Here is a 17134-nt window from a genome sequence, read left to right as displayed (position 1 = left end):
CCGCGGAGTGCTATTAAATGAGAGGGTGGAAACTGAAGATAGGGGTGTAAAAGCCCCCTTTTTGGTTTTTTCAATATATCTTGTAAACCGAGCAAAATTTTAGCATATTGCTCTCAAAACTTTTTGTAGAGAATTGAATTTCCTATTAGAATAATGTTTTCTAAAAATTGAAAAAAAAAATTTCCATACCAAAATAGTCGAAACAATCAAAAAAAAAATATCAAAAAAATCGATTTTTTTAGTTTTTTTGCTTTTTTAGTTGTCATTTTTTTTGGGTTGAGAAAGACATAAACATTCCTCCAAAGAAAAAAAGAAGATTTTATTTCCTTCAAAACCCTGTACTCACTAAATTTTTTCATTGAAAATTAACCGAAGTATGGCCATTTTAATCTATCTTTTTTTCGCATTTTTAGTTTTACTCAAGTAAAACAAAAACATTTGAGGGGAAAGTACGATAACTTAAGCACCAAGAACTGATAATGAGATTTTGTAGAGGGGTTAAATACAATCATTGTTTACTATGCTAGGGGGGATCTATGTCCCCCCCTTTTGGCGGAAGACGCAATTTTCTAAAAAAAATACTTAAAATAAAAAAAAAATTATTAAAAAACAACGGCAACACTCACAGTTTTGATTGATACTTTTTCCAAAAGCTAGAATTAAAAACTTAATATTAATTTTAAAATGAAGTTATTTTAATCAATTGTTTTTGAAATACCCGTTTTCAAAGTCAAAACTTGTGAACAAAAAGTTTAAAAAGCACATTGAGTACAATTTTCACAAAGACTGTGGACTTCAATACGAAATTGATCGACAAAGTAAACTGTTTTAATTGATTTCTTATCAAATCATGAAAATCATAATGTTCCTATGCCTTCTACTTTTTGAGAAAATTAAAAAATAGACAAAATACTTTCATTATTGGAATCACTCGTTTATTTAAAAAACAATTGATTAAAATAACTTCATTTTAAAATTAATATTAAGTTTATAATTCTAGCTTTTGAAAAAAGTATCAATCAAAACTGTGAGTGTTGCCGTTGCTTTTTAATATTTTTTTTTATTTTAAGTATTTTTTTTAGAAAATTGCCTCTTCCGCCAAAACGGGGGGACATAGATCCCCCCTCCCATAGTAAACAATGATTGTATTTAAGCCCTCTACAAAATCTCATTATCAGTTCTTGGTGCTTAAGTTATCGTACTTTCCCCTCAAATGTTTCTGTTTTACTTGAGTAAAACTAAAAATGCGAAAAAAAGATAGATTAAAATGGCCATACTTCGGTTGATTTTCAATGAAAAAATTTAGTGAGTACAGGGTTTTGAAGGAAATTTAATCTTCTTTTTTTCTTTGGAGGAATGTTTATGTCTTTCTCAACCCAAAAAAAATGACAACTAAAAAAGCAAAAAAACTCAAAAAATCGATTTTTTTGATATTTTTTTTTGATTGTTTCGAATGTTTATGTCTATCTCAACCCAAAAAAAAAATGACAACTAAAAAAGCAAAAAAACTCAAAAAATCGATTTTTTTGATATTTTGTTTATGATTGTTTCGACTATTTTGGTATGGAAATTTTTTTTTTCAATTTTTAGAAAACATTATTCTAATAGGAAATTCAATTCTCTACAAAAAGTTTTGAGAGCAATATGCTAAAATTTTGCTCGGTTTACAAGATATATTGAAAAAACCAAAAAGGGGGCTTTTACACCCCTATCTTCAGTTTCCACCCTCTCATTTAATAGCACTCCGCGGTTTTATGTTCTTTTATAACCCATTGAACGATTCCTGCAATAAAAACCCGTGAACGTCTTAGTTCCTTTCTAAATGACATAATCAATAGCCTAGAGGTAATTTTAAGTCGAAAAACTTAAGAGGTACCCTACAAACAATTTTGCTTCTATAAAGCTCTACACAAGCAACTATAGCACCTGTAAAGCTTTATAGAAGCAAAATTGTTAGTCGGGTAATTTTCTTGTTTTCGTTCCGTTTTCGGGTTACCACGGTTTTTATGATTTTCGCTCTCTTGTCCTTTAACTGGCCTTTTCTTTGCCAAAGTACGCTTTATTCGAAAAATAAAACCAATCAAGATTTTATTACAGTTTTAGTTTGTCTCAAAACTTTTTTTTCTGCGGACAACCGTTGTTTCACAGTTTTGCAGAATTTTCTTCGTTTTTTAAGTTGTTTTCTACACTTTCATATCATTTAAGTCAACAAAAACACGTTAATGAGTATTAATTTTTTTGTGCTTTTTATTAAAGCCCAGTTTATTTTCATAAAAAAAATAAGTTTTATTTCATAAAAAAGGCTACTGAAAGTAATTAAAAATCTTTCGAATATAACGTAGTTTGGCAAAGATAAGGCCAGTTAAAGGACAAGAGAGCAAAAATCATAAAAACCGTGGTAACTCGAAAACGGGACGAAAACGAGAAAATTACCTCTTAAGTTTTTCGACTTAAAATGACCTCAGGAATCCATGGTTTTCATTTGGGCCGGTGACTGTGGACACCTTGTATACAGATAGACAGACAGATAAGGAGCCTACAGACAAAGTTGTAGGAATAAAAGCTGTAGGAAATAAAATTTTGTACAAGTTGTTTTACGTTGAATTCAAGATGGTGACCATGGCTTAAGCTCGATTTTCCGAAAAGCTGGTTTTAGGCTCCCCGTGACCTCCTCTACCGTTTAACAAAAAAAATTTTACGATTATATTTTTTTTCCATTTCACAATTATTTTTTGTACAAATCGACTGGGCTGAAATAGCGTGTCCGGTAAAGATAAAGAATAAATAAGCCTGAAATGGCTGATAGCTACATTAATGATATGACTGATCTAAAAAAAGTTCTATCTCCTAGTTCATATAATGCAAGCACGTTTTAGTTCAACCATGAATGAACATTTTCATAAATGCAGGTAAAATTTTCATAACTAATTGCAAAAATGTTCTTCAACCAAAATTTCAAATCTGTTTTTCCATGCAAAAAGTCGAAAAAAAACAATTTTTTTTGAAAAATTTTAAACTTGTATAAATTTTTTTTCTGGTATAAATGGTGGTAAAAATTATTTTCTCCTTTTTTGGTGATAATAGAAAGTACGTAGGTTAGTTATATGTACATGAGAGTAACATATTGTTTTGCTTTTTATTATTTGGGAAAATAACTTTTATTAATTCATACTTCTTAATGTTTATGACACCATAATACCTAAAAAAAAAAAAATGTTTAATTTATTTTCGATAGGGCTAAAATGATTTTTAAAATGAAAAAAAAAAAAAAAAAAATTCCAAAAATTCATTTTTAAGTATAAGTAGCAAATTAAATCACATACGATATTAGGTCTAAGCAAAGCAGTTCAAAAAGAAGTTTTTGTTATTTTATATACACGTTTTATTTTTATTTTTTACATTTATTTTATTTTTTAGAATAAACTTTTATGAATACAAACACAAAGCTTTAAAATTCTAAGCAACTTTAACTTCTATAAGACGTGAGAATTAATTACACGGTGTTACAAAAATGAGGTTTTAAAATATACGCGGGCGGAGGCCTTTACGTTTTGTAGAGCTAGTCGCACTGATTACGAAACGGTATTTAAAAAGTCCCTAACACCCCCAAAATCTGAAGTTAGGGGCAAAAAACGTTTTTTTGACCTTCACCCATAGAAAAAAATCTAGCTTCGTCAAATTTTTACAAATTTTCGATTTTTGTACAGTTTATAATAGGAGAAATATACCTTTTCAGCAATGCATAAAACATGTAACTCAGTTAAGCCACCTAGAATTTATAAGCTGTCAAAGTTCAAAAATTCCATTTTTTTCGTCATTTATCCAACTTCGAGTATATACAATACATATTTTCACAACAGCATGCTGTTTTAAAAATATATTCTAAAATATATTTTATTTCCAAATCAAACGAGGTATTTTTTATGAAAATCAGTTTAAAATTGGCTTAGAAAAAAAAATTTTTCGATTTCAACCCAAATACAAAAATTCGAACTTTTAGGTATAGAACAAAAATGTTATTTTGGCACTTAGTAGGATAACTTGGGCGCCAGGATTTGATAACGGGTTTTTGTAGAGGAGCTCAATACAAACATTTTTTTCTTTGGGAGGTGGGAGGGGCAGTTTTCTAAAAAAAATTATCAAAATAAAAAAAAATATTAAAAAACAACGGCAACACTTACAGTAATAAATGATACCATTTCCGAAAATTGTACATTTAATTCTAATTTTTAAATCAATATATTATAACCAATAGTTTTTCAAATAATCGATTTCAAAGTTAAAAATAGGCGAAAAATAAACTCATTTTATACTGTTTTTGTCCAGACTGTGAATTTTAATAAAAAAAATTACTCACACAGAAAACTGCCTCAATTGATTCCTTATCAAACAGTGAAAACTATATTTTTCTATGTCTTCTAATATTTGAGAAAATTGAAAAATAAAAACAAATAAAAACAAAAAATATTTTGAAAAAAGAAAAATCTGATAAAATAATTTCTCAATTTTCTCAAAAACTAGAAACCATAGAAACATACAGTGTTCACTGTTTTATAAGGAATCAATTGAGGCAGTTTTCTGTGTGAGTAATTTTTTTTATCATTTTTTCAATGGGTGAAGGTAAAAAAAACCGGTTTTTGCCCCTAAGTCCAGATTTTGGGGGAGTTATGGACTTTTTAAATACCGTTTCGTAATCAGTGCGACTAGCTCTACAAAACGAGATAGGTCTCCGCCCGCTTATATTTTGAGTGTTACACCGTGTTATACAATCATACAAAATTCAAATAACACTGCTAACACACTAACATTTTCCAGAATGTTCATTTCTGACTAAATTCAGAAAAGAGCATTAATTTTTCTCAGAAGTCCTAGTTTTTATTTAAACATAAAAATGCATACAAATTCATAAATTTTTGAAGTGAAAACTTCTTTAGTATCGTAGTGATTTGAAACAAGATGAATCGAAAAAGCGATAGGAAAAATCAATTGCTTATAACTTTTTTATTTTAATAGATAGATAGATGAAATTTAGACTGTAGATAGGTAATTAAAAAAACTATAATTTTGCAAAAATTTAAATTTATTTCATATTCAAAATCTTGAGATAACGGTAAGGAACACGTAATATTTTTTGATCTAGAGAGCATATAAAAATTATTATTTAACTTAAAATTAATACGCATGCTGATAATAAGACCTTTAATTTGATATATCACACATAACAGTACGTGCTCCACATGTTACACAATCTTAAATTGAAAAACTTGAAAAATACCTCAAAGCACCTGTGGAGATCTGTGGTCGATGAATCTCAGTTTAAAATTTCGACATGGTTGGCTTTAAAAAATTCTTACTTTTTAGGCATCGTTGAAATATGATTAAAGCTGAATACAATAGGTAAAATAATAAGCTTTCAGATATGATATACAAATTGTATTATAGGTTGTCATTTAAATAAATGTATTTAATGGTGTTAGAAGAGAAAAAAGATTGATTTTTTTGCCTTTTTTGATGAAAACTGATTCAGCTCAAAAAATTCTAGCTCTTTTTGTAAATGTGCCACAGTCAAGATTGAAAATAAATCATTTTTATCAAAAAACAATACCGACTTCCATTGATCAAAACTAGGTTTTATGGTTTTTCTTATACTTTCTTTGATCAGAACTGAACGAAATTGAAATGGGACTACACTGCAGCCATCAGCTTTCCAATACAAAAAGAATTATCGAAATTGCTTGACTCAGTCCAAAATTATGAGGTAACAAATCTGCTAGAAAAGAACCAATATGATTGTTGGGTTAAATCAACACAAATCCAAAAATTTTATAAAAATCTTTCTGGAAAAGTTTTAATGAGTTGAAAATTGTTGGTCAATATAATTAATTAACTTAATATGCGTTTTTTTGCATATTGGTACCAATAATTTCCTAATTAAAATTAAAATTAAAATTAAAATTAAAATTAAAATTAAAATTAAAATTAAAATTAAAATTAAAATTAAAATTAAAATTAAAATTAAAATTAAAATTAAAATTAAAATTAAAATTAAAATTAAAATTAAAATTAAAATTAAAATTAAAATTAAAATTAAAATTAAAATTAAAATTAAAATTAAAATTAAAATTAAAATTAAAATTAAAATTAAAATTAAAATTAAAATTAAAATTAAAATTAAAATTAAAATTAAAATTAAAATTAAAATTAAAATTAAAATTAAAATTAAAATTAAAATTAAAATTAAAATTAAAATTAAAATTAAAATTAAAATTAAAATTAAAATTAAAATTAAAATTAAAATTAAAATTAAAATTAAAATTAAAATTAAAATTAAAATTAAAATTAAAATTAAAATTAAAATTAAAATTAAAATTAAAATTAAAATTAAAATTAAAATTAAAATTAAAATTAAAATTAAAATTAAAATTAAAATTAAAATTAAAATTAAAATTAAAATTAAAATTAAAATTAAAATTAAAATTAAAATTAAAATTAAAATTAAAATTAAAATTAAAATTAAAATTAAAATTAAAATTAAAATTAAAATTAAAATTAAAATTAAAATTAAAATTAAAATTAAAATTAAAATTAAAATTAAAATTAAAATTAAAATTAAAATTAAAATTAAAATTAAAATTAACATTAACATTAAACTTATATAAAACTTAGATAAAACTTAAATAGAACCAAAATAAAACCTAAATACACTAAAATCAAACTAAAAATTAACTTAAATTAAACTAAAATAAAACTTAAATACAAATAAATAAAACTTTAATTAGACTAAAATAAAAGGAAAATAGAACTTAAATAAAATAAAACTGAAATACAGCTAAAATAAATAAAAATAAAACTTAAATAAAAGTAAAATAAAACTAAAATAAGACTAAATTGAAATAAAAATAGAATCAAAGTGTAAATTAAAGAAATAAATGTGCATCATTAGTTAAATTGTTACTATTTTTAAAATAAATTAATAAAAACTGTCATACTCGTGGTTCTGATATAAGCTATTAATACCCTCAAGAATTTTCTTTTTCCAATTGCGATGACACAAAATGCCCCCTAAATGACAGCGACAGGTGCGCATTACCTATAACAATTTCACCATAAAAACAAAAACCCTACTTATACCCAATCAACTACCAACTGTTAAAATACAAAAACTCTCTAGACAAACCCAATGGTAAACCATTCACCATTTTTATCTAGGAAAAAACACTTCCCAAATCCCAATGCGTCGAATCCACCATACCCAACCAACTTTTTCTACTCTAAAAAACCATTCTCCCAATTGACACCTGTCAACATTTAACACACACTCAAAAAATACAAAAACCCACCTTTCGCTGAGAGAGAAATACCTTAAATCGAGTGAAAAATGAACCCATTCAAAGCAAAATCCACTCAACACCTTTCCAATAGAGAACCAATTTATTCCAATCACACCGTGAAAAAATATACAAGAGAGAAAACAGACAACAAGAGTGGAGTGTATGTGTCATCATCATCATCCACCACTACACTACTTTTAATAATAACCACCTTCACCATCGTCGCTCTGACCAGGCTTCCCCGCAGTGAATTTCGTTGACTTCGCGACAGGGTAACCACCAACACACCATACAGTAGGCAGCAAGATAAAAACCAAAATGGTCGATGGCTGTACGTGATCGCCCGAGTTTTTCTTCCTGCGTGTCAAAAAAAAAAAAAAAAATTATAAAGTAAAAAAAAAAAATCTCAATTTATTTATCAAAAATAATATACAATTTAATATCATTTTAATGAGATTAAAGTTCATATATAATTTAAATTTATATATTTTTATCACTAAAAACGAATGTGTGTGTAAAAAAACATATAATCTTCTCGCAAAAAGTTATATTCGTTTTCATTTTCTGTGTGCTACCACACAGCAAATCTCTCAATATATACAACACACACTCTTGCTCGTCTCGAATCGATTTATCACAAAAAAGCGAAAAAAGTGATTTTATCCGAACATAACTTCACTTATAATTTTTGCATATTTGTTTGTATATATTTTTAATAATAATCTTTTTTGTGCATAATTTATCGAGTGTGTGTTTTTGATTGAAAATAATAATAATACAAAAAAAATAATGTTAAACAATAAGTACAGTGGATTGAAAGTTTGACAAATTTTTTTTTTTGTATTACTTTGAAATGTGCCATTTGAAATGTCAAATTGTGATTTTTCTTTTGCTCAATGATGATGATAGTTCTCATGTCATGGTTAAATATTGTTTAAAATTTGGTTTAATTTTTGCAAATTTTATGTAAAAAATTACGCAACTGTGTTGTCGTTTGACATTCGAATGTCGCTTGAAATGTCAACATTTTTCGTCGTTGGTTTCTGTCAAAACCGCCCCTTTCGTTTTTTTTTATGTCTGTCAAAATATCGTTCGTTTTGACATAATAACGGGAAATTATATTGCAAGTGCATTTTTGACAGATTGATGAATATTTAGAAAAAGTTTATTAACAAAAAAAAAAAAAAAACGTTTTAAACTATCTAAAACAAAAGAAAAAGAAGAAGGATAAAGAAAAGGAGAAGAAAAAAAAAGTGCCCGATCCCTTTTCTCATTCTTGTATTGTTTTCCCATGCGGCGGCGGCGGCCACCCCTTAATTTAATTTTTAGAGCTGCCAACCCTCCACTTCCACCCTTTGTCAAATTTTTTTTTATATCGTTGGTGAAAATACTAGAATTTCCACCGTTTTTCTTTTTTAATTCTTCCCTGTTTTTGACGCTCTTTTTCTCTCTCTCATTTTGTTTTTGTTTTATTTTCAAGTCCTTCCAATTGTAATGTTACCAACCCTACAACCACCCCCTTTGTTTTTTTTTTTGTATCCCTTCCTTCGTATGGGAAATGGAAAAGCGGATGAAAATAGACGGGAAAAACCAAGTGTGTGTGTTTTCTCTTTATGTTGTCCTTCATTCATAATAATATTTGAAATCTACTTGCAATTTCTTCGTCCTTGCGTTCTCGTGTTCGTTTTTTATCCTTTAAGAAGGCATATTTTTTTTTTTTTATGAAATAAAATGTGTTTTTAATAAAATTTTCCTTTTTTCGCAGATCATAATTATTTGTGAATTTCTATGTGAAAAATAATAATAAAAAAAAAAAAATAATCAATAAAAATAAAAAAGTTGAATCGAGAAAAAATTTGGAGAAAAAGTGCTTTGTGCACTGAAAAAAATAGCAAAGAAAAAGCAACGATTTATATCGTTAGCAGAGTCCTTCTTTTGTTTTGTGTGCGTTAAAACTTCTATAAGTTATTAACGGAGTGTCAACTACCTTACACCGTCCCCCCTCAACCCCACCAAAACGGAAAATCCTAATCCTTGTTCATTATATCGTTAATTTTATGTGTGTGTGCTTTAAATAAATAAAAAAAATATAAAAAAAACAGACAGAAGAGAAAGAGTGACAAAAAAAAAAAACAACAATAACAACAACAGCAAAAAAGACTAAACCCTTTTACAACGAGTCCTTCCGCTCAATTTGTTTAGCTGAGTTATCATCTATCTCCGTCGTCATCACTTTGAGTCCCCTTCTCTCTCTCTCTCTCCCTCACTCACTCTTACTCACTCTCTTTACTGTCTCTAAATTTAAAATTCTATACTTGTCAATATTACATAATATTTATATAAAAAAAAAAATAAATAAATAATAAAAATAATAATTGTTAATTGAATCGATTTTGTGTATTTTTTTTTTGTGACATACAAAAAGTGTTAAATAAATTTGTGGTAAAAATGGCGGACCTAACGCGTCCGCCGTTTAGTGAAATTAAGCGGCCGGATGAAATTGTCAGGATGACAACGGCGGATAATTTAAAATTTGCCGTCCTAATTGGATTGATTGAAGTTGGACAAGTCACTAATCGTGAAGTTGTTAATACTGTTTTACATTTGGTAAGTTTTTGTATTTGTTTGTTTGTGTGTATGTATGTAATATCCCTTAAGACTATGAGAGTCGACACGTAATCGTATTTAATATTTTTTAAAGGATTTTTTGATTATGTAAGATTTTAATTTTTGAGAAGGGTACAATTTTACTATGAATTTAAAAGTTTAAAATTATTCTCTGAATATAAATTAAATCAGTTGTTAAATGGAAAATTGGCATAACTGAAAAAACAAAGAAAGGAAATTTTGTTTCAATTTCTGGGAAATTGGCATAACAATATAATATTATTTATGGAAAATGAATAAAACTCAATGACTTAATTTTAAGTAGATATTTAAGAGAATTAATTAATTTTAAACAGGTTTTAAATTCATTTTACCAAAGAGCTTTTCGGTTAAATTTACTGTAGGAATCTTCCTATGAAATTTGTATTCCTTTTTTTGTATACTATCAATTCTGTACAGTGGATCATATTGAATAATTTGGTTGCAAAAATTAAAAATTATGAATCTAAGAAATGAAGATAATATTATCTGCAGGAATCTATGAAAGGGGTGAATTAAAATAAAACAGGGTGTCTCAGAATTTGCTGTTGAAAAATGAATTTTTAATGATTAAAATATGTTTTTTTACACTTAAAGGCTTGGCCACACCGAAGGGTATATGCGGTACGGGTAGTTACGAAAAAAAAATCCAAACTAGAACAACAGCGTTTTGGTGTGGAATATTTTGCATACAATTACCCGTACCGCTAGCGTATATACCCTTCGGTGTGGCCAAGCCTTGAAAGGTGAAATATTTTGATTTAATTTAAGTGAAAAAACAGTATAGGAAAAATAGAGCTAACCAATTTTATTGAAACAGTGTGCAAAAATGTAATTTATTTATTTTTTTAACTCCAAAGAGTACAATAAAAAAAAGAGGTTGTGTGCTTTTGTTTAAAATGAGTCAATTGAAGCGTTTACTTATTTCAAACCTTTTTTATTTTCTCATTATATTAAATTTTTTATTTTAAAAGCTTACAAAAAAAATTATGCAATTTAAAAGCCAAGTATTACTTCTTAAGAATAAAACCATTTTTAAATTTTTACAATGCGCAAAAAGTATAAAAATAATTTATTGAAAAGAATCATTTTCATCAAAAAAAAAAGCAAAAAAAAAAAACATGAATTTTTATCTTCTCACGTCATTAATTCCATTTTTTTCCCTAACAACTTATAAAAAATTGTATACCATCTGTAAGCTTATTGTCTAAGCTCAAAACATATATATCAATCAGGTCTATGAGACATCTAGAAAAAGAGCTAGAATTTTTTGAAATCTATCAAATTTCATTAAAAAAAGCAAATAAAACATTTATTTTTATGTTCTCATGCTATGGATTCAATTTTTTTGTTTGACAACCTATAAAAAATTGTATACCATGTAAAAGCTTATTATTTTACCTTTTATATGACGTATCAATCTCATTTAAAAGATGCCTACAAGAGAAGTTAGAATTTTTTAAAGTCAACCATGTCGAATTTCCAGACTGAGATTACGGTACTTCCCACACTGGTGGCTGTTCATGATCAACAGATCTCCACTGGTGTTTTGAGGTTTTTCGCAAGTTTCTTGATTTAACATTGTGTAGCTTGTAGTAAGTCTACCGTTATGTGTGATATACCAAATGAAAGGTAATTGTATCAGGATCCTCATAATCAAAAGTTATAACCTGTTGAATTCTAAAATTTTATTTTACCGTTATCTCAAAATTGTGTTTACGAAAATTATTGAAACTTCGCACACATTTAGTCGTGGTCATGGTCTATCATTACTTTATATACTTTATTTATGCATCTATTAGAAAAAAAGGATAAAAAGAAAAAAACGATGAAAATCGGTTAAAAACGGTCAAAAAACGTGTTTTTTAAAAACTTGTTTCTTCCATTATTCAGTCAAAACTCACTAAACGATTCCAATTTTTTGCACATGTATGCATAAGGCCAAAAACTACATGTCCTATAAGTTTGAGATTTTTTGAACGCTCCAAAAATTACCCAAAAATACCCCTAAAAAACAAGGTGTTTTTCAAAAATTCATATTTCGAAACTCAGAGTGTTGGAAAAAAATCCGTTTTTTCCCTCATCTTTCACCTGGCATCTTTAGAATTGTCAAAAAAAATTTCCTTTACCCAAAATCATCATTTTGTCATAGCCCCAACACGTGTACAACGTTCAAACAAAACGTTATAGCTTAGTTTCAATTTTTTTTAGAATTTTTTCTTAAATGCTGTTATTCTTGAATTAATCTCATCTATCTATAGCAAAAAAATTCAATTCTCTACGACTTTGCGTTTAGATTTTAGCCCAAATTTCATCTTTCCGTTTTACCCCTGTTTACCCTATTAAATTACGGAATTTTTAAAAATCCTTCATTTGGATTAAGCTTTAGGTTATTATGTTTCAAATAAGCTATAGAAGATTTTTGTATCTCTAATAGTTTATTTTTAATTTTGAATTGAAATTTTTTGCCGCACAGCGAAAGTGCGACAGTGTAACGTTAGAAAATGGCGCCACTTTTTTGTGGTGGCTGCCATGGTTTTCGGATAACTCCCTTATCTGACACATTTTTTCTTTTTTCCATATATATTAGGTTAATTAATATAGAATATTCTAGCGGCAACGCTATAAAGTGTTCAATTTTGTTAACCCTTTCGAACCCAGCGTTACTCTCATGTAACATTTATATTTAAAAATTCCTGAAAAATATCCCATTTAATATTTTTTTAGGTTTCAATGGCTTAAATGAAAGATAAGAATGTCTTGTTACTGGATTAGTACAAACAATTAATCGAAGATCATTTTTTTTGATGATTTTTTTTTTATCGAAAAAGAGATTGAAATTCACATTTTTTTTTGCTTAAATTTTTTTTTATATGGTCATAATTTTGAAAAAAAAAAAAAATATATTAAAAAATGCAAATCCAGAAGGTGAGAAGGTGAGGTGAGGTGTTATTTAGCTTAGAAGAAGTATCATATACATTATTATTATATAAAAAACTAGCTGACCCGGCGGACTTTGTTCCGCCATTTCTTGTATTTATTTCTAATTTTTGACTCTGTAATTAGAAATGAGTTTAAAAATGTTAACTTTTAAACTTTTAGCAAAAGTGGCCTATGCAAAATACTCATGCATGCGCATGATCAAAACCTATATTTCCTATAAGTTTGAGATTTTTTGCAGACTTTTAAAAATTCCAAAAAAAAATAAAAGACTACTACTAAAAATTAGTTGTTTTTCAAAAAATTTGTATTTCAAAATACAGGGCCTATGAAAAAAATCCGTATTAGACCCCTAATTTTTTTTTCAATATCTTTCTAAAGGTGTAACTCAAACTTTTTTCGGTCTCAATATTTTTTAGAGAATCTAATATGAAATTGGTGTAGAATCTTCCGAGGAATTCGAATATTGTTTTCACAATTCCGAAAAAAAATATTTTCACCCTTATAAAGAGACTTTTTTGTGACCACTTTTTTGAAAAATCGTAATTTTTTTATTTTTGTCGTACCAAATTCGCACCCGTCTGCCGACAGAGGATTAATCTTGATATTCATAGTTTGGATTCCAAAGGGATAAGGCAACCCTGTAACGATGTTCAAGAAATAACTTTTACTATTTTTGGCGTATAATATATTTTGAATATAAATTATAAGGATACAAAAAATTTTTAAAACACATGTCAAATCTGACTCCTGACTATAGAGAAAGAAATATAATTATATTCTAATCTAAAAAGTCATTGCAATTTTTCTGTCCGACCAGTCGTTCTCGAGATATTGAGACTAATGCGTTTTCAAAATGGCGGACGCCTCAGAAATGAGTTAAGAATAAATTAATTTAAACAAAATAAATTTATTGAAACAAAATAAAATATGGCAAAAAAAACTGGAACTTGTTTCACGAAATCTTTTACGATAAAATGAAAAATAAAACAAAAGAAAAAAAAATTGATCGTTAAAAAAAAAAGTGATATCGTTATTTATTTTAATAATTTAATTAAGAGCCAATTTTTCAATAGCCAGATAAATTAAATTGGATTGAAAAATCAGTCTTAAATCAAAATAAAATACACGAATGGATAGAATGTACCTGCTCTTATTGTTAAATTTTCTCAGAAGATTGAGGCATTTAGGTGAAATTCAAAAAAGAAAATAATACATTTTTTTTTTAGTACTTAAAAAAACGGCTCCTGAAATTTAAAAAATTTATTTTTTTTAAATAACTTTCTATCTATCTAAAAAAAAAAGAAATTTTAAAAATTTTTTGAAAAAAAAAAAAATAATAAATAAAAAAACCCAATAGAATTCAACAACCTAAATTGCTTTTATTGTTATACTATCATAGTGTCAAATTTCATTGCTAAATTTACAATTTAGATTCCTTTTGTGGATGAGCCAAGTTGTATGCTAGAGAGCGGAGGATAGCCTCTGGCACTGGTGGTGGAGTTGGCAAAAGATCTCCAGCTGGATGGTAACCATCAGCATCAGCGGTGTAGGTCATAACAACGGTTTGTCCTTCGGGTGAAACATATTTGAAGGCTCCTGTGATCACATTGGCATCACCAGATGATTTGGCTTGGATTCCGTTGCCAGTTGTGAAAGCATAACGGAAAGTACCTTCGGGAGTGATGTCGTTCTCAATGATTTTGAAATCTTGGGCAGCTGGGTCGACTTCCAAACGAGCAGCAGTAGCCAAACCGAAAAGGGCAACAAGAGCGATCTTTTTAAAATAAAGAAAGAAATGTTAGTTAAGAAAAAATGAAACAAAGATTTTATAAAACTCACGAATTTGAACATATTGATTTAGGTTGTTGATAAGTCGAGTATTCAAAGAAAACTGATAACTTTTGCAATCAATTTTGAATCTTTTATACTATTTCAAGATCAATATCAAAAATGCAAACAAGTGTATCAAAAGAACAATAAACTATGCACACAACATGTTTGTTAAATTGCTACTTGATCTTTAAAATTATGTAGATTAAGTGCTTATAAAACTATCTGCAGACAATTTGATTTCCATAAATGCAACTAATCCATTACCATCAAGCCCAAGCTCATCGCAAAAACAATTTTTGGATCTCACCTTTTCTTCTTTGGTTATTTGACCATGCATTTCAGCTATAATATCGATCCTAATATAAGGTCAAAATTGTAAGAAAAAAAAAAAAAAATATTTAATGAACACATTTTGCAATAAATTTTTTTTACCAATGCAGAAAAATTTGTATTTTCCAAAATATTTTTATTTGCAATACAAATTTTATTTTCAATGCAATTTTTTTTCAAGTTGCAATAAAAATTTGTTTTTTAATGCAAAAATATTTTATTTGCAACAAATATTTTTTTTTTTGTATGTTTTTATGTGACCAATTTTTTTTTTATTTAATTTGTAATGAAAAACAAATGCATTCAAAATAATAATTTTTTACAACCCTGATCTCAATCGATTTATCAATATTTTCTCCCTCTTGATATATTGCTGGCTAATAGGTTTTTTTTTAGTATATAGGAACATTATGGGTCCTTAGAAATTAACTGTTGGTCTAAGTCCGAGTGGAACAATTGATGCCACAAATATTTGTTTCGGCAACTGTTGTAGGTACTTATTTTTTACTTGTTTAACACATTTTTGTCAGATATTTTCATGATTTCGCAGTTTTCTGCAGCTGCTTTTTTTCCGCCACTGATGTTATTGTGTTCTGGGAATTGAATAGCATTTTCTAATATCTACTATGCTATATTTTTTTAACAAAGTTTCATTCCAGTTTTCCATTTTTTTTTTTTTTTTTAATTTGCTAATTTTTTTTCCGAATTTCGATAAATTTTTATCGGAAAGTTTGTATTTATATATTACGGCAGGTATGAACTTTTCACAACTCTGAACTTTGATAAAATTCCCGGAAAAGAAATTTCACTTTTGCATAAACGGGCCATTCCCGACTAACAATTTTGCTTCTATAAAGCTTTACAGGTGCTATAGTTGCATGTGTAAAGCTTTATAGAAGCAAAATTGTTTGTAGGGTTGTGTTTGTGTGTTGTCATTAAATTGAAGCATTTCAATATTCAACGGGCCATTGTGTTTGTGTGTTGTCATTAAATTGAAGCATTTCAATTTTCAACAATATTGCCTTGATTAAAAAAAAAAATTTGTAACCAAATCCCTTGTCTGCTATTAAGATAAGGCGTTTTAAACTAAAATAATAAAGATTTTAGTTTACCTTAAACGTAGTAAGATCTTTTCTCAATTTTTGAAACACAATAATACTTAAGGAAGGCTAAAAAAAAAAAATAATAGGAAGCTCCCCAAAATTTTTAAATTTTCAGTTCGATGGTTTTAGAGTTCAAAATCTAATAATTTCTATGAACTATTTCGATAAAACTGTTCAAATAATTTATAAGGTATTCTCGAAACATAGTTTTTCGGCCTAGGAGGCAAGGTCTTTTATCACTGAATTTTCACATGTCAAGGAAAAAATAAAATTTGAAACAAATTTCGGGCCAAGAGGGAGGCACAGTGGGGCGGCATATTAAAAAATTAAAGTCAAAACTTTTTTAAATTTTATGCTTGAGCTATTTTTTACTTGCGATATAGGGACTATATATCAAGTTATGCATTCGTAAAACAAAAAAAGTTGAGATAACATTTTTCCATGACATTACGATGGTAGACAATGCCAAAAAAGTGGGTCCCGGAAGTCCGTCTGTCTGTATAAGGAGCTACAGCTTAAACGGATGGACCGATTAATGTCAAACTTGGTATGTAGCGTTATTTGGCGACTCTTCAGAGGGGTTTTTGGAATTAAGTTTTTTGGACCAAAAATAACGGTACTTGTCATATAACGATTTTAGTAAAATGATTTGATTTTGTTTAAAAAATTCAAGTGTTAGTTTCAAGCTAAGGTCTATCTTTCAATGAAAAAAATTTTTTTTGAAAATCATTATTAACGGTACCAGCCATAGAACCGTTTTTTTCAAATCCGATTATCTCCGAAAGTGCATATTCGATTTCAACGAAACTTTTTGTGAAGAAGCATTTATATAATTTAAATAAAACCCAAAAATAAAATTTCCAAAAAAAATAATTTTTGGATTTTTAAAAAAATTTTGAAATTTTTTTTTTAAAAAATCAAATTTTGGAAAACGGCACACTAAATTTT

General features: G+C 27.4%; 2 protein-coding genes across 2 annotated transcripts in view; one reads left to right on the top strand and one right to left on the bottom strand.

Annotated features, from left to right (window-relative positions):
• The first annotated feature begins 7709 nt into the window (after positions 1 to 7709).
• The window catches only part of LOC129908337 (neurobeachin), a 646575-nt gene continuing 637150 nt past the window's right edge, over positions 7710 to 17134 (top strand). The window contains exon 1 of the mRNA XM_055984756.1: positions 7710 to 9938. Within this exon, the coding sequence (XP_055840731.1) occupies positions 9780 to 9938 (159 nt within the window). The 5' untranslated portion in view covers positions 7710 to 9779. The remainder of the gene's footprint in view (positions 9939 to 17134) is intronic.
• LOC129908343 (pupal cuticle protein Edg-78E-like) lies at positions 14323 to 14789 on the bottom strand. The gene is made up of 2 exons (XM_055984774.1): positions 14760 to 14789; positions 14323 to 14694 (listed from the first exon to the last, which is right to left on the bottom strand). The coding sequence occupies exons 1-2, from the start codon at positions 14769 to 14771 to the stop codon at positions 14341 to 14343; spliced, it is 366 nt and encodes a 121-aa protein (XP_055840749.1). The 5' UTR covers positions 14772 to 14789; the 3' UTR covers positions 14323 to 14340.

Source organism: Episyrphus balteatus, chromosome 2 (assembly GCF_945859705.1).
Source record: "Episyrphus balteatus chromosome 2, idEpiBalt1.1, whole genome shotgun sequence".
Taxonomy (NCBI): Eukaryota; Metazoa; Arthropoda; class Insecta; order Diptera; family Syrphidae; genus Episyrphus; species Episyrphus balteatus.
This window is presented reverse-complemented; position numbering and strand designations above follow the sequence as displayed.